The sequence below is a fragment of the Octodon degus genome, unplaced genomic scaffold, assembly GCF_000260255.1.
Source record: "Octodon degus isolate 3935 unplaced genomic scaffold, OctDeg1.0 scaffold00010, whole genome shotgun sequence".
In the NCBI taxonomy this organism is placed as follows: domain Eukaryota; kingdom Metazoa; phylum Chordata; class Mammalia; order Rodentia; family Octodontidae; genus Octodon; species Octodon degus.
Genome location: NW_004524586.1, coordinates 16,310,680 through 16,329,072, shown reverse-complemented (window position 1 = coordinate 16,329,072; position 18,393 = coordinate 16,310,680). Strand labels below are relative to the sequence as shown.

At 42.8% G+C, this 18,393-nt stretch overlaps 1 protein-coding gene across 2 annotated transcripts in view; it reads left to right on the top strand.

Annotated features, from left to right (window-relative positions):
- Dock1 (dedicator of cytokinesis 1) overlaps positions 1 to 18,393 on the top strand; it is a 542,363-nt gene that overhangs the window by 335,160 nt on the left and 188,810 nt on the right. For both annotated transcript variants that reach the window (XM_004625582.2, XM_012513454.2), the window contains exons 28-29: positions 3,580 to 3,681; positions 10,769 to 10,863. In XM_004625582.2, coding sequence (XP_004625639.1) covers positions 3,580 to 3,681; positions 10,769 to 10,863 — 197 coding nt within the window. The remainder of the gene's footprint in view (positions 1 to 3,579; positions 3,682 to 10,768; positions 10,864 to 18,393) is intronic.

The window sequence follows — 18,393 nt, the reverse complement described above, 5'->3', positions numbered from 1 at the left end:
GCTATCTCTCCAGCCCCAGTTCTGTAGGTTTTTATTGTAGAGGTCTTTCACTTCCTTAGTTAGGTTAATTCTTACATATTTAGTTTTTCTTTTTTACCTGAAGTGATAAATTCCAGTACGCATTCCTGTATTTTATCTTGCAATCCTGCAAAATACCATATTACTTGCACATTTCTTGTTTTGGACACTTACATATTTTCAGTGATTCAGTAGACATTTTGAAGCATAAAATTTCTTATTTTGAAATACATTTTAGGTGGGTTGTTAGAAGTAGAATTACCAAGGAGATGAGTTTTTTTTTTTCTCTCTCTCAAGACTTTTCAAACCTATCACCAAATCGCTTCAAAAAGGTTATAGCAATTTATGCTCTCACCAGCAGCCTAGAAGAGTCCTCATTCCCTGTATTCTTTCTAATATTATCGTCACTTAAATAGTCATTTGCTATTTTGGCAGACAAATAATGATATATCATTTTCCTCTTTGACTGCTAATGAGGTTCACATTTCTTGTTGTTGTTGTTATTTATTAGGTATTCAGTGTCCTGGTTTTGAAATTTTCTGCAAAAGCATTCTATCTTGCCTGTCCCTGATTTACATTGCTTTGAAGTCATAGGAATGTACCTTATTTTTATTTAGTTAATTATTTTTATTCAGAAGTTGGGGTTGAAGCCCAATTCCAGACTCACATTCTGAGATGAACTTTGCCACATGCCTTGCCACCAGCCTACCTGTCAACCTACCCACTGTTTAAAAATAAAAGCTTCATGTGATTCTCAGATGCATTTAAAATAAATTAATTAAAGCACAGAATATAGTAATTTTCTTCTAAGACGGCAGAAATAAATTTTTCTTTTCACAGCTCTCCCCCATTTTTCTTCCTAATGTATGACTGGTTTAAAATACAGCTCCTATAAATACTTCCTGGAGCCACCCATATAAGCCCACTACTACACAGTGCAGGGCTCTACCGTTTCTCCATCCCAAAGGACAGGGAGATAATGTGGAGCATTTCTGTGAATTTCATCATGCCCTTTACCCCTTTCTTAGTGGTCCATGCCCAGTTTAGAAAAGAGCTGAAACAGCAAGATTGGCTTCTTCTAAGAAGAGGAAGGACAAGGCAAATTGCTTTTGGCCCATTTCCTTAGGTTAAGTAAAGAGGGCATGTGCTTTGCCAGGCAGCAGTCCTCTAACTCATGATGATGGCCTGTCCTTTGCCCTTCCTGGGCCTGCTTTAATTAGTCTTCATGGTTGTTAAATAAGGGGCCATTTGACTGCTTTCTCAATGACATTTTTGTCTAGCAAGAAGACTTCCCGACTGCCAATTACGTATTCCTTGGACTTACTTTGTGAATCTTCACATATCTTTTCAGTTTTGCTTTTACTGTCCTATCAGTTCCCCTATTCTCTTTGCCTTGCATGACTTTTTCAGCAGTGCATGGCAATCTGCTCCCCCAGTTGGATCCTTCCGTGTTACCTGTGCACACCCCTGGCCTGATCCTGGATGCTGGCCTTTTCTCATTGTGGTACTTGGCGCTCATGCCCTCGGCATTCTCAGGATCGCTCAGGAGTCTTTATTTTCTGTTTAGTTTGATGTTTTGTGTTAAGCACAGTGCTGTATTGTTTGGGGATGATAATAGCTGACTTGATTATTTCAGTGATTCTTACATGGGCGCCTTCACTGCTGAACTCCTTTGATCTGAAATTTCGGTGATTTGAGTACTTACTTGGTGCATGTGGGATGCTCTAGACTGCTTCTTATTTTGGAACTGTTCCTCATCTGTCAGGGCGGAGATTGCTGGAATTTGGGGCAGAGTGTCTTCTTATGAGCCGTTCTTTTCCACCTTCTTCCAACTTTCTCTGATGACTGCAACAGTGGGGTAAAGGGAGGCTCTAGCTTGTACTGGTCATTATCGCTCTTCTCCAACTCCTAGGAGAAAGAGTTGAAATATTCATCTGGAGAGGAAGGAAAGCAAATAGGTCAGCCAAGTACTTGCCTCGTAGGCTTCAAGTGCTGGTTTCACATGCAGCTTTCTCTGTGACTCAAAAGGAAAAACCTCTGTTGTGTGGGACAAAAAGAAAGTTTTCTGTGACCAGAAGAGGCTGTGGCTCTCACAGCCTCAGCAGGGTGCCTGATCAGACATTCGGGTGATTGTTCAAGAATGGCTTCTCCTGAGGAGAAGATGTCGTAAAGAAGCAGCTGCTCTTGAGCCAGATGAGTTGCCAAGTATTTATGTATTTCAGAAGTTCACATTCGTAAATAGACATTTTACCATTTTACTGATCGCTTTTCCTGTGCCGACCAGGCACTGTTTAGCTCTTTTTCTGAACATCACCAACTTGGAATGTAATCTCAGCGATTATCATCATTCTCACATAATTTACATGTCTGGGCAAATGCAAGATGCCAAATCTTTATTGTATTTGTTCAATTTGTGCAATGTATCCTTTGAGGACTCATTTGGAAGCATATATGTATACTGTAGGTATAAAATGCATTGAAGAAAATATCGGACTTTAACATAGAGCATGTATTCCAAATTAATACAAAAGACATTTAGGCTTTCAAATATATGGCTGCAAAAGTAAAGTTAGTAAAAGAATGCAGTTTGGGAGCTCATTTACTAGAGAAAAAAAATAATGATGTGTTTCATCCTATAATTCTACCAGACTTGTACTGGCTTAATAGGAGAAAATATATATCTTGTGTTTCTTAAAATCTCATTAACTTAGGGATATATATTTAAAAGTAAGAAGGGCTGTGTAATATTTTTACCCACTAGCCTTAGAATGAGAAATTGCGGTTAATGACAGGAAGACAGCCACCACGTAAACGCCCTTCAGGGCATACAGACCTGTGTACACACATGTACGGGCCACAATTATGTGCTTAACTGCTTTGGCCCCTTGCTTTCTCCACATTATGATTTTATTTTTCTGTCTGTTTCCCTCCCGCTTCCTGTTCCTTTCCAGTCAGCTCCGTCTGGTATAAGAAATTCCCATCTCTCTCGCTTGACATTCTGATGAAGCTGCCTCTCCCCCTCCCCCGTTCTTCTTCAGGAAGAGAATTGGACCATAACTCATTGTGGAGTCAGCGGTGATTGCCTCTAAATTGGCCATGAGGGACACAGGCAGATTTTGAGAAATAAAAGACCTCTCTTTGCCATGGCCCAAGAGGAGGGGCCGGGCACACAGTTTGCCTGATAATAAGGGAAGCAACTTTCCAAGAGAGCACAAAACATGAGTGGCTGTGATTTCAATCCTATCTTTAGTTTTTGTATATTTAATAAAAAAATAGAGCTTTTTTTTTTGTAATTTAGACAGCCTGTGTCCTGAAGCATAATGTATCTAAAGCTAAAGTAGCATAGCTTTCCGCCTTCACCCTCCACCTCTCCCAAAAAAGCCCTGAGATTGGAAATGAAGTGTCTTGTGCTGTTACGCCTAGACCAAGGTGTGGCAGGACTGAGGGCTTCCAGCCCAGGCCCGCCACCTCTGCCTAGCAGTGCAAATGCCAGGCTCTCAATTTATACCAACTTTCCTCCTCCAAGATTCCTCTCTAATTCTATCTTTGATCCATTTTTAGGGGAACTTCGTGGCTTGTATGACAGCTATTTTGCGACAAATGGAAGATTATCATTATGCCCACTTGATCAAGACGTTTGGAAAAATGAGGACTGATGTTGTGGTGAGTCTTCTTTTATACATTTCATGTACTAGAGGTTGAAGCCAATTCTATCAGCATGTGAACTTGCCTCTGGATGATCTCAGAAGCCACTTATTCCAAGCAAAACCTTGTTTATAATATGATAAATCTCTTGATTGGAGATGTAGACCTGTTGCTGCTCTGAAGAATTATTCAGACTGGGAGTCCAGAGAAATCGCTTGTCTTTTCTGTCACAGTGTAATTTCCTGTGCCTTGAGGTCATCTCTACCAGTTTAGAGACATTATCCGTAGATAGTTGGCCATTAATTCCTGTCATTTATAGGTTAACTTTCCACAGCAGAAGCCTGAGTCTTTATGGCTTTATGCTGCACTCCTTTATTAATTATAGTTCTAATGGGTGTTCATCAGCGTTTCTCCAAATAATTCTCTGGTCAGCCTCAGTTAAACAGTGGTAGAACTTAATGAGGAAAAGTACACTAGAGGTGAATTTATCATTGAAGAGCCTCCTCCCTATTGACTCTAAATTACATTACCATACAGTAGATATCCTCAGTAAGGCTGTAGCCAAACTTGTTGGCGTGGTTGATCACAAGTTGACTTGAACTTTTGGATGCCATTTTTAAGGACTCATCAGTATCCACAGAGTAACCACAGATTCCTGTGGAATATTCCGGAATAAGGGTTTTTGCATTAGACAGACAGATGACAGACAGATTGATTTCTAAGAACAAAAGTGAATCCATACCTCAAAATCATACCAGTTTCCATTAAAAAAAGGTCCAAGAATGTGTTTTACCTTCTAGGTGTGTTGGTACATGTCTGTAGTTCCAGAACTTGGGGGAGGCTGAGGTAGGGCAAGGCTAACTGAGGCTACATAATAAGTTCAAGGCCAGGCCCAACTACTTAGTGAGACCCTGTCTCAAAAAAAAAAAAAGTTCTGCACATGCCTGTGTGTTTTTCCATTTTCTCTGAAGATTAATGACTAGTTACAGTAGAGGAATACTCAAATATGTAACATATGCATAAAAACATCATATGATTCACTTAAAATAATGGCATAGTAAATCAGATCTTACATTCATTAGCATTAAATGCTTTAATTGAAGCTTTAATATTTCACTGTGTTCTGCTCTAGTCAGGAGAAAGAATATATGAACAATTGTGTAGGTAACATTCTAGACTTAGTAATAGTTTTCTGAATAAGAAAAATTGCCCATCCTGAAAAGGAAGGACTCCAGTTAATAATTTGTGCTTTATCAAAACAGTCATATTGTCAAGGCCTCCCCAGGCAAACTGTTAAAAACATCTAATCTAAACTATTAAGTGGTGCTGATCATAGGCAGCTTCAGCGTATTGTGAACAGTGACTGTATAACATGATGTTTAAAAATCGCTATAATTCACTGAATTCCAAGTGTTTGCCTTCTTTCCCTGCTCAGAGTGGAGAATCAAATATATCTATTCCATGTTGTGGTCCTAATTTCCCAAGAAATTATTTTCCCTTATACACAGCAGTTCAGAAAATCAATTATCTGCAGACAATTTGATTTTCATCATAAAATGGCATTTGTGGCTTGGATAGCTCAAATTCATACTGCAAGGATAGTAAATCTTTTTGTTGTGAATCTGTCAGAACCTTTGTAAAGTATGGTCCTGTTCATTAACTACAGGTGAAGTAGTTGACTACTTTTGTACTCTGATGGCTATCAAAAAACATGATCATTTCCTGTGAAATAATTGGGAGTTAATTAGTATTCCAAAATGACAATAGCCTAAACCATTTCTGGATACTTGCTGCCTTCTAATAAGCACTATAATTCAGGTTTTCAAATTTGTCACCTCTGGATTTTAGTGAGTTATTTCCATTTAAAAAGAAGTTTGATTATCATCAATACCAAAGCAGCATGCATAGAGCTGTTACTTTTACAGTTCAGAAATGATCCTTTGACCCGCAGATTGTGAGAGAACAGGTAGAAAGACTGATCCAGAAAAGAATAGCGAGGGCATTGTCCCTCTAGTTTCCCTCACAGTGGAAGCAGTCACCCCTCTCCTGTCCAAGCCATCCAAGATATTCTGGCTCTCCAGCATTGGAGACACTGACCTGCCTCCACACGCTGCTGTCCTGTGTCCAGGACCCCAGATCAGGAGGGGTGCGGAGCACCTCCCTACAGTCACTTCTACCTCCTCTGGGAACCCCTTTCTCCCACCTGTCCTGGTCTCAGCAGCTGGATGTTGACCCTCCCCTTTATAATAGCTTACGCAGTCAGTTCCAGCTCATCTTCACCTTGAACTGGGGCAGTCCGTGTTGGCCAATACATGCAGGAAATAGCAAGAGGAGATGCTCATGGGGAATGTGAGGGCCAGAGTGTGTCCACACGTGGTGTTTCTGCCCATGAAACCTTCTGCTAGTGAGGCATGTGAGACATTAGAAGGCCGCAGTTCATGTGAAGTAGGCCCCAAGGGTGCTGTGACAGTGCTAGTCCCTATTGCCGGTGCATCTCCTTGGGTAGAAAGAGGAGCCGGTCTCCCCTTATTAGCTTCTTTATTGCCCATGACCATTTCCTTGTCAGTGCAGCTCCCTGCACTGGACTATTAGTCTAGAGGGTTCACTCAGTGGCAATTTATTCATGACAGACTGTGTCAGCACAGAGGAGAACCAGCACAGACAGGCCCACCTCCTGGTGCTCCATGGTCCAGTGCAGACTGTCTTAGTTAATTGAAATCCTTTCAATCCACCCAGATCATCTTTGCTCTGGAAGGATGACTGTGCCAGGAGGCAGGCTGGGGTGACTCAGTGGTTTGGTTCTTTGTAGGTGGAGGGGCAGACAGCGAAGGGAAGAAGCGGTGCTGGGGCCTGTGCTGGAGGCAGGAGGGTCCCGGGAGTATAGCATGTGGAGAGACTTTGAGGTACCAAACCACTCATTATCTCCTCCGAGACCATGCTTGGAAGGGTTTCTTTATTCTTTGTCTGCTTGTTTGTTTATAGCCGTTGGCTTTTTTTCCTCTCTATTTAAAAATTACTTTAATGCATTGTTTACTGCATTTTTGTGATAATGGGGATATTGAACCCAGGACCTTTGCACTGAGCTGCATCCCCAGCTGTTCTTGAGGCAGGGTCTCCCTAAGGAGTTAAACTGTTGAGGCTGGATTCAAACTTGTGATCCTCTGGCCTCAGCTTCCCTAGGTCCTGGGATCATAGGAATGTTCCATTGCATGGAACTAGCACTCTTTTTTCATTTGAATGAACTTTTTATTTTGAGGTCATTATAGTCCTACATGCACCTATAGGAAGTAACAGAGTTCTGTGTACCTTCACCCATTTTTTCCAGTGAAGTCTTACAAAGCAAAGACAGCATCAAAACCAGGATTTTGACATTCATACAATCCATTGACCTTATTAAGATTTTCCAGGTATTACTTGTATGTTTGTTTTCTTTTCAAAAATACAATAAAGCTGAAAGAACAGTACCAGGCAAACTGTCATCTGAGTTTGGCAGTTGCAAGCACTTCCGCGTAAGAGTACCTTCTTTGTATCTCAGTGTGTCTCTGTCTGTACAATAAATCTATGAAAATGAGGTGCTTCTCTCGGGGGCTCAGCAGACATCTCTGAGAGTGGGAATTCTGCATTCTTCAGCACTCTCACTGCTGACTTGAGTGGCTAACCGTCCTCCCAGAATACCAGGTCCACTTTCCTTCTTTCTTTCTTCTTTCACCCCGTTCATCAGCAGCTTCCTTCACTCAGAGTTCGGTCTTGATTCATCTGCTGATTTAGGTTTATGTCTCTTTATCCTTTTCTTTTTCTAAAATGAACCCATCCCCTTGCTTCCTCGCTTCCTCGCTTCCTTCATGGCACTGCTTAATGATATTTTGGGGGATGAGACCAAATATAAGTTCGGTAGGTTACCCCTCGTTTGGGAATCTTTTTTTTTTTTTCAGGTATTTAGTACAGGGTCTACAGGGTCTCATTACACAGATGGGACTCGTAGTGATTCTCCTGTTTTCAGCCTCCCAAGTGCTGGGATTACAGGGTAACACCACCACGCCCAGTCTCATTCCCATCTCAGTATGCCCTGGGGGCGGGCCAGCACAGCACACTAGGGATCGAACCCCAGTCCCTGTGTCTGCTTAGCAGGTGCCTTAATCCACTGAGCTATCTGGCCGGCCCCATTTGGGATTCTTTAAGTACTGTCTTGCAGTAATCTTTCAATTAATTTTTCTATCCCTTATTGTCTATCTTGTGAACCAGAAGTTCTGCCTGAAATTCAACATTTTGGGGCAACAGTGTTTCAGACTTGGTGTCCAGTGCTTCCTGCTATCCTGCCAGGAGGCTGGGAATGGCAGGCTGATTAGCAGTGCTGCTGGAGTACTGGGTTAAAGTGTGGCAACTGGGGCCTGCTTGCTAGCTCAGCAAACTAAAGCACCTGCTCAGGAAAGCTTAGGCCAGTGCAGGGACCATGCTTTGATCCCTGGAACCACATGCTACGCCAGCCCCACCCCCAGGGTGGGCTGAGCCAGCCTCAGAGTCTGGATATGCCTGTAATCCCAACAGTGGAGAGGCTGAAAATGGGAGGATCACTATGAGTCTGAGCTGCATAGTGAGACCCTGTAACAACCAAATACTACTTTATTTTTTTCAATGTATTTTTTATTTTTTTCAATGTGTCATAACTGCCATATGACTACATGGAGGAGATGCACACCTCTTCTTTGTAATTTTCAAGTAATCTTTTGATGAAAATTGACAACCACAAAAAGTTGACAGAGGACCTGTCTCCCAACTGTCTTTCACCTGATAGGTTGAAAATCTGTAGATAGACCTAGTCTGAAAATGTTATTCCTTTGGCCTAGCAGAATGACCATCAACACACTTTATCTTTAGTCTCAGAGAACTGGGAAGCCATTATGGAGGTGGTTTAAGTGCAAGATTGGGAGAACACAGTGACTGTATCACACTTGCAATGGTAAAGATCTGGTTAAGTGAAGTAAGGGGATAAAGAGGGCGGGATGGGCAGAATGGGTGGGTTAAGGGCCCCCTTGGCCGTCCCGTGCAAGAACGTGACCTCCTTTGAGTTGACGGGCCTGGGGTGGAAAGAAGCCGATAGATTTCTGAGAAGCAGTCACCTCTGGAATGTACTGATGGTCATAGTTTGAGCTGCCCGCTTATTATACACAAATCCCTGAGCGTGGTCAAACTGCAGTATTCCCCAGGAACAGAACAACTTTTGTGAAATGGTGAAACTTCCACCAAATGTCTCTTATTGTGCTGCAGCCCTCAGCATGGCGGCTTGTGAGGCCTCATTAGCCATGCCAGGCGGAGGTGGTTGTTTGGACCACCGTGGCTAGTGAATCACGCAGCCTGACGAGCCCTGCGCAGCTCCTCTCTCCCTCTATGCAGCATTTTGTTTGATCAGCAAAGTCCCAAAATTTAACAGCTGAGCCATGCTAATGAAGTATGGGACTGTGTCTCCTAGAAAAGAAAAGGAGCTGGGGAAAACTGCTTCTCTTCTAGAATAATGAAAACCAGAGCCTGCATCTCAATTATTAGGCTTCAAGGAATGATCAGCAAGACAGGCAGAAAGTCTATGCAAATAGAAATGTGGCTAAATTACAGCACTCAGCAGGCAGAATGCGCAACCTGGTCATCAAAACGGGAAGCTCTTGTAAAAATGGGGAGACTAAGCAGGGAAACATGAATTTTAATGATTAAAGTGGGCAAAGAAGCCAGTTGTCTACCAGATGGGCACCCAGGCTGCTCCTGCTTCCTGGGTCTGAAGGTTACAGGACTCAAGGGCAGAGCTCGGAGAGCTTATTTGGCCTCTTGGGGCAAAACTGAACATCTGCACCAATTTTTTTGTCCTTCCAGGGTCTCTACAATCCTTTCCTGGCCTGGAGGCTTGTATTGTAAAGTGGTAATTAGGGTCAATTGTTCCTTGAGTTTTATTTGTGGTCCTCCTCCCAGACTCCTTCTCAGCAGATAGGACTTCCAGCAAGCCCCTTTGGCTCTTAAGATTGCAGAGAAAGTTTGTTAACTTTAAACATTACCTAACAGTCCTCAAATTTACCTTGTACTTCTTTGCAAAGTGGTGCTGGTACAAACTTTGCCCTGGGAATTGCTTTCTTGGCTGCTTAAATTCCACTCACCACCTTGGCCTTCACAGCCATTGCACCTAATTATGATTCAGCGGATTAAATAAATGAGAAATGTCCACTCATTTGGTAGCCTGTGATCACGGCCCCATATTTCTAAGTCACTTCTATTGCCTTTCTCCTCCCTTCCCAGGCCTTGAGGATACGTAGGTCTAGGAGGTATGTGCTTTTCAAAACAATGGCTCGGCTTATTCAAGTTAGTGCAGAATAAGTGCCTACTTCTCACAAACAAGAAGTTTTACTTTCCTCAGGCACAGAGGAAGCCCCAGGTAAAGGGTGTCCCTTGCAGATGGGACAAAGGGGCATCCATTGAACCTTACTGTCCTTTCAGACCTGAGTGGTACAGAGAAGTCATCTGTGAGGGGCCAGAGCTGTCACTACTGAGTCCCCTGGGGTGATGGAGCTGCTGCATCGATGAGTTTGACAAAGAAGCCACCTGGTCACATGCTTTACATCATGCTGGATAAGTGCAGATGGCCAGGATATGCCTTTTGTTCTTCCAATGACATAAAAAGGGATGGATAGTACTGTCACATATTCAACATGATGGGGACTGTTCATTATGAAAAATGGATTTAGAGTAAATACAGGAAAAACTATAGTGTACCTGTCTATTAGGCATTTTAAAATCATGTTTGCTTTTAAGCAGAAAGGGACTAACCTTTGCAACCTTTGGAGATACACCTTTTTAAAAACTTTTTAACTGCTAGGAAGATATAGCTTGATACTGTTTAAAAATAATATCCTTGAAAAAGGCATCTCAACAGATGCGTAGACAACAGACAAAGTCAGATCTAATACACAACTCTTTTGAGTGCATCTTCATTACATTTCAGCGTATTTTCTTTCAGCTACAAACAATGGAGTCTTGTCTAATCTTATCATCCTGCCCTCTGGTGGGGGACAGCTAGTTTTTACCTTTTTCTGGAAGGGCTTCTTCAACGTTGTGTTTTCTATTTCAGGATTTTCTGATGGAAACCTTCATCATGTTTAAGAATCTCATTGGGAAGAACGTCTACCCTTTCGACTGGGTGATAATGAATATGATGCAGAATAAGTGAGTACAAGGGCCGGGCTGTCCCCTCATTCCTTTCTGCTGGAGCAGCGGTGACATTCTTGCAAAGTGCCAGCCCGTCCATGCACAGTGGAGGTCGCGGGCCTTTCCTTGTGCTGACCCAGAGCTCTGGCACTAAGCACACGGGCTCTGTTCTGGGGGAGAAGCCGCCCGCACCCGTGTGAGGGCTTCCTGGGCCTTAGTCATGAGCAGAGAGATGCTATTCCGCATCCATATGCCATCTCTGTCTAACTGTGTTTTTATTAGCCATAGTGATTCTCCGCTCTGCGCTAGGCTTTTAAAGGCTTTGCATTTTGCATATTTCAGATTTTTTGAAAAATCACAAGCATTTTCTCCATACTTATGAAATATTCAATTTGTGCCGTGCTTATCAGCTTCCTGTGAAGGCTGTTGGTTAATATTCTAGCTCTGTGGGTTTTATAGTTTCTGTGAGCTCCAACAATGATCATAGACTTGGCAATGTCCTGATAGTTTTCAGGAGAAATTTCTATCTACCGTTTTGGGTTTTGTTACTGCATTTTATGAAATAATTATAGATTTTCTATGTCCTTACTAGAAAGAATGAAGGTATCTTGTATAAACTTTATCCAGTTTTCCTCTGTGATTTTTCAGAACTATACACTACTATATTACCACCAGGGAATGGCCAAAGAACAGTTCACTGATCCTGGTTTGTGTGTTCAGTTCTTTAATGCTGTGTCTTGCGTCTGTTGCTGTAGTCAAGCTGCTGTGTTTTGATCACCACATCAAGCCCCTTTCTTACCTGTTTGTGATCACATTTGCCTTTCCCCTTCGACAACTCTAATTCTTGGGCATCACTAATTTGTTCTCTTTTTGTAGTGTTTCTCATCTCAAAAATGTTATAGTAGTATAGGTTTATAGTGTGTTATCTTTGGGATTGCCTTTCTCTACCAGGTTTAATTTCTTGTGGTCTGATTTAGATCATTGCACATATCCATAGTTTGTTTCTTTTCATTTCTGACTAGTATCTCCCATTGCAGGTGGGCCATGGTTTGCTTAAAACATTTCCCTCTTGAGGGATGTTTAGAGCTATTATGAATAGTAATGCTATAAATATGTAGGCTTAGATGTTTTAGAAAACATGAGTCTTTATTTCTGTGGCCTATATGCTTAAGGCTGCAGATGTTAGTTTGTATGGCAATTGTACATTAACTTTTGTGAGAAACTGTCAAACTAAGGCTTACTGTTCCACATTCTGACCATCGAAATCAGGCAGGTGCAGTTGATCCACATCGAGCCTTTATAGTTCCTTTTTGTTTTAGCCATTTTGATAGGTCTGTAGTGTTTCTCTTGGTATTGTTGAATTTGTTTTTCTCTAATAGCTTTGGTTCTTTTTAATACTTTTGATTCTGTCCCATATGCAAATCCACAGCAGCACTGACCTTTATCTCAGTGTCTCCTGTGACACTAGGGATAAAACTGGCCTTGAGATCCACAAACCACAGGGATCTTTTTTGTTATTTTTTCATATTTGGTACAGGATCTCCAGGGTCTCACTACATAGATCGGACTCGTAGTGATTCTCCTGTTTCTCCTCTCTTCAGCCTCCCAAGCACTGGGATTACAGGCCTGCGCACCAAGTCCAGTCTCAATCACTATCTCAGCATGCCCCAAGTCTGGGGGCAACATGGTCGAACCCTGGCCACTGCGCTCTGCCTAATCAGTCTGCCAAGCCAGAGGATTCTTAATAGGCCTCTCTTAGGACAAAGCAGGGGCAGCATTGTCCTCCCTGTGGTGGTTGCTGTGACTGGAATCCCATCTCATATGAAGATGGCTCTTTAGACTGCAAAGCCAAGGAACATTAGGCATTGCTGGAGACTGAGCCCTGGCCTGAGGAGCAGAGCCTGGTCCTGGTCTCTCCTTGTCACCTTTCTACCTGCTGTGTGACTTTAGATGACATAAGTGGCTCTTCCATAGTCTTTGAATTCTCATCCAGAAAATGAGCAACTTAAGTTCCTGGTATCTGCTGCTTCTTCCTCTGTTCTGATTTACTTTCATGATTGGCAGTCCGGAATGACTCTGAAGTGTTTTCAGTAGACTTCTCTTTCACACAGTGAAAGCAAACAAATCTGTAAATAACCCACTGTCTTGGCTCCAGGAATCTCATTGTATAAGGGATTGGGACCAAGGGAACCACTGCAGGAGCCTACGAAGAAGCTCTGAGCGGAGCGTGGAGAGGCAGGGACTGGGCTGCATCCCTGCCTCAGTTCTGGGTCTCCAGGGTGGACTGCTCGTCTTCTGGCACTCAGGTTGCTGGTTCCAGAATTCTGGGGGCCACGGCACTCTAAAGCTGAACTTGACGGGCGCTCTGAGTTGCATTTCATGATGCCCTACTGTCAAGGCTCCCACCAAAGTGAATTCATCCTTTTGGAGACGAATGCTGTGCTTACTGATTTAGATGGCATTTGTATGATGAGTCCAAGGCTGTTTGCAGATTTTACATCCTGGTTGTATCACTCTCTTCCTGCTACTCCACCTAGCCTGAGTGCTGTGGGGCCTGGCCCAGGAGTCCACATAAGCAGCAAACGGGGTCTGTGGCTGCAACCTGCGAGTGTTTTGGCTGGGATTCCTGCTCCAGGTATAATGTCCAGCTTTTCTGCGATGTCCTGTTATTTCTGGGGCAAGAACCTAATCTGCCTCATATTCTTTGGCATTGTGAATTGGCTGTGGACAGAAGCTCCTTCACCCTGCCCACTGGGTACCTCCTCCAGCTCAGCCACTTGAAAAGATTCAAGTGCTGTGACTGCAGATTGGTGTGGGAACTCGGAAACCAAAGTGCCTCCACCATAGTCCCAGAAAGGCAGGCGTTTTGCTCTGGGTAAAGGAGACCTTTGTGCAGAGGAGACCTTGCATTAGTACAGCTAAGACTTCAAAGGGTAAAGGGCTGGCGAGATAGCTTAGCGGCTAAGTGCCTGCTTTGCCAAGCACAGCGTTTGATTCCCGTCCCTGCATACCATGCCTGCCTGGCCCCTGGAGTGCATTGAGCAGGGAAGGAGTCTGGGGGTGGTGGCCTATGCCTGTAATCCTAGTGCTGGGGCTGCTGAAAACAGGGGATCACTGTGGGTCCAAGCTGCGTAGTGGGACCCTGTACCAGATACATAAATGGAAAAAGAAAAAAGAAAAGAATTCAAAGGATAAGTCTTGTGTGTGGAGTGGTGTAGTTCACAGCAGCAATGTCCTCTTACTCATTGTGCACAGAGGCTGCAGCCCTGAAGGGCATCTTGATATGGAAGCCATGTGAATGTCAGGTCCCCACAGCTTATGATGTGTTTTACTTTAAACGTAAATTGAGCGGTCTGTAATCACAGAGTTAAAGCCAAGTGGTCCAGCATCATTTCCTTCATTGGCACTTCATGGGTAAGTTGTGTGGGGGCTGGCGCAGGCGTGTCCACGTGCGCGCGCGTGTGTATTCCTCAGCATGCGTGCATTGCTTCTGACTGAAGGCACTTCTGTTTGTAGATTCTGATCATTAGAAATGCAAGCAAACCCACATCCCTCACAATTGCCCCATCCCACAAGAACAAGTCCCCATGTCAACTTGGACTGTAAAAGAGTAATCAGGAAGGAGGTGTTTTAGACCTGGATCAAAGGACAGGGGTACTGATAAAGGTAATTTTTATTCCCATATCCTTAGGTCCCCAAGTTTTGCCATTCTGTGGGATAAGCCTTTTGGAGATAGCTGGTTTGTTGACTGTCAGGTACTGTTTAACGTCTTTCTATGAATGCCACCTTTACATGGATGAATGTATTTCATTTTTCATGTGATGCGTTCACGTTTGTAGTGTGATGCATGCTTGTCTGAGACTCTAAGTGGGCACATGTGACATGCTGCCTGTGTGCCGGGCCTGCCGTGGAGTTGGGCACTACATAGTAATAGTGTCCTTAACACCCTCCACAGCCTTCTCACCGTTTGTGTGCCGACTTCACATATGAGGCAACTGAGGCTTAATGCTTTATAATTTGCCAAAAGATACGCAGCTGAGGTGATAGGGCTGGTGTTTAAACCCAGACCAACTACCCAGCACCAAGCCCGAAGTCCACCCTGCTCCTGTAGCTCTCTATCTTAGGTATGCCTTCTTTTGGCCCAAGAAAGTGACAGATGCTTTTTATTCTGATGACTTCAACTTTTCCGCACAGCTTGTCTCTTACATTAGTGCAGGTTGAACATGGAAACCACAAGCAGGCTGCTTTTCTTTTTCTCCCACAAGCATGTGCTATTAGAAGTGGTATTCTCTATTTTTATGCATTCATTGTCCTCGTCCTGCTGTGCTTGTCTGGAAAAAAAAATTACTAATATTGTGAAAAAGTAAATTTTCCCACAGATATGGATACCTTCCAACAGTGTTTCTGTGTCATTTACCATGTTTCTTTTTCTGCCTGTGACTGAGTAGGTTAGCAGAGTACATGGTGCCAGCCATGCCTACTTCCCTCTGGTGGCACGGACTAGAGACTCTCATGCCTTGGTGGGAAAAGCCATGATTCCCAGAAGCTTCTGGAGTCTGTATTTCAGTTTTAATGGCAGCTGGACATGCAGTTTTACTACCCATGGCTTAGAAATTGAGAAAAGCACCCTGGATGGTCTCCTAAATATTTGTGTGCTAGTTCAGCTTTGTCTCTGAACACACCGTTGCTCACTGCATGGGGCTTGTAAAATGTAATTAAAGAGAACATCCATTAGGTTGGGTGCAACAACTTGTAAATCAAGAATCCAAGGGATCGAACTGAATGAACGTCCCAAAGGACAGCGTTGCTTGGTTGCTGTGTTCAAGGTAATGACTGACTGGCGGTGGCCTGACATTATAGCTCCACTCTCAGATATGCTATTGGCAGATGGCAAGATGACATTTAAGATAAGCACAGCTCAGAGATGGTAGAAGTGTGTTTGTCTGTTAGTTAGCATCAGAAGTGCTTTATCATCTTCCTGGATATGTGTGGATGTGAATTCTCTATCAAAGAGCTGAGGCTGTACTGGAAGCACAGGACCTTCCCCGTCAGCCGCTGAGGGCGGGTGTTTGTCCTGGGTCTCTGCTTATCTTCCTGTTTCTAGATTTACGCTTCTTGAGCTTATATAGCACAGCTCTGGCTGTCATGGCGTCTTCAGCTGCTAAAATGAAATGTGGCCATTTGGCTGGAAGTCTGTGTCTCTTCTATCTAGTCTTAGGCTTTTGGTTCGCCTGAGCTGGATACGGTTTGTACGCCAATAATCTCCCAGAACTTTCAGCCATAGGCGCGACCTGGTACAAAATCAGCCTGTTGGATTGAGTTTCTTTCTGTCTGTCTGTCTGTCTGTCTGTCTGTCTGTCTGTCTGTCTGTCTTTCTTTCTTTCTTTCTTTCTTTCTTTCTTTCTTTCTTTCTTTCTTTCTTTCTTCTTCCAAGAAAGCATTTCTTATTAAGTGCTTTAATTTTACTTGAGAAGGGCATTTTTAGTATTTGTCTTGGGTAAGAGAAAAGACAGGATTAAATGTAATTTTTCCCATTTTTAGAGTTAGACTTAAGTGTTCATTCTGGCTTCATAGCAAGTAACAAAGTTTTGGGCATATTTGTCAACTATTTCAACTTGCAGTGGGGTTTTGAAAAATTGAGCTACCGTAACTCAGATTCTCTATCTTCTCTGTCAACCTCCCTTCACACAATGCCCTCTTCTTTGAGGATAAAAATAAGTGAAAACAACCTGCTCACTTCCTGAGAGCTGTCATACTTTACAGCTGTGATTTTCATTCTTTATCAAACATCTTTACCAATGATGGCCATGTGGCGCTGTCCCAGCCCAGCCCCAAAGTTGTTTGTGCCCTTTGCACAAGGCTACATCCTGCTACTTGTGCTACTTGACCATGCTTTAACTAGAGCCTGGCTCTTTGCTATGTGGTCTTCTCTTCCTCCTTCCTTCCCCTCCTCCCGCTTCTCTGCCTTCCTCCTCTCCCTCAGCTTTCTCTTCCCTTTTCACTACAGGATTCACACATCTATTGACCAGGAAGCATTTCTCTCCATTTGTTAATGTGCTGACAATTATTTTCAGCACCTGAACATGCTTGTTATGTATGGGCAATCACATAATCACATTGCATGAAGTAAATTTTCCATCCCTGCTTTTGTAACTTGGTGATTTCTCTCCTTTTAAGTATAATACATTTCATGTCTCACAAATAATATCCATCAGATATATCAGAATCCAGGACTTCGGGCTCACTGATCTTTCTGCCAAAGTTAATTTGGCATGTAGTGTGCACAAACAAGAGCCGTAAGCCTTAGAAAGGAATTCTACCTTTGAGATGACAGGTTTCCTAGGAATAATCACGCTAGTGCTCAGAAAGCAAATTTGCAGGGTTAAATATCTGCAGGTACATTGCCATTTGGTTTCACAACAGTGAAAGGTTTTTAGTCTGGCAGCTCTGTGCCAAGGGCTTAGGATAGAGAGAGAAGTGGATTACCTGTATGTTGGGGAATTGCCTCAAGGGCCACACCCTAGTAACAGTGTGATGATGGCTAGGAATGAAGGCCGGTATGCTTTCTCTCTTGATCAGTCTCCTTTCAGAGAAGCATCTCTGCTCTCCATGAAAGGCACAAAGCTGAAAACTCTTTTTGAAGCTTTAAAGTCTGGCTATAATGCAGTTAGAATTCTATAGACTCTCAGGTTATGATTTCTAAACATTTTTCTCCCTTTCTTTGAAGCCTAGGGTTGAAGCCTAGCCTTTTAGTTGATGTTACTACTTAATTTATATTTAAAATTTCTTGATTTACTGTTGGAAGTTTTGTACATCCAACAGTTTGATGCTTTTAAGCTCACCTAAAAAGTATTTTTTCCTTTGAAACAGTGTACAGCAGTTGTTGACATAAACACTGTCACAACGTAATAAGCTAAAGACCAAAAGGAAAAAAATACCCATATTGTTTTCCAGTGAAGAATTAGAAATTTAAAGTCAGGATAATGAAAACATTCTGGAATGACAGTTTCCCTAGAGCTCAATATGCTTGCATTTTACCCCAGCCATGCCCTGCCTAAGACATTCTGTAGCCCAGAGACCCAGTTTTCAGGCACTGAGACCATATGGTCTGCCTCCTGGGTAGAGTGACATGAATGGCCCTTGTGCACCTGCCTGGCACAGCCCCCAGCAAACCTCATGGGACATTCCTCTGAGGTTGTGTTGTCCATCTCATTGCAAAAGGACTTCAAGACAGGTAATGGTTTCTGCCCAATGATAGGAGTCTAGATCTCCCAGCACTGAAAGGATCTCACAGGCACCATTCTTTGCTATGGCCGTCATTTCATTTTTATTTTTATTTTTATTTTTTTTTCATTTAAGTTTGTGAATAATTTATTTACAATGTATAATCTATTAATCTCATACTATGTATTCATTTCAGAAATATTTCTCTAAAATTCACTCTGTCTGCAGCTTAAATCTTTCTTTTTTTTTTCTTTTCAAAGTTTTATTGATAAACATATAGCAATGAGACAGTTTCAAATCAAATCGAAAGTACAGTTTCAACAA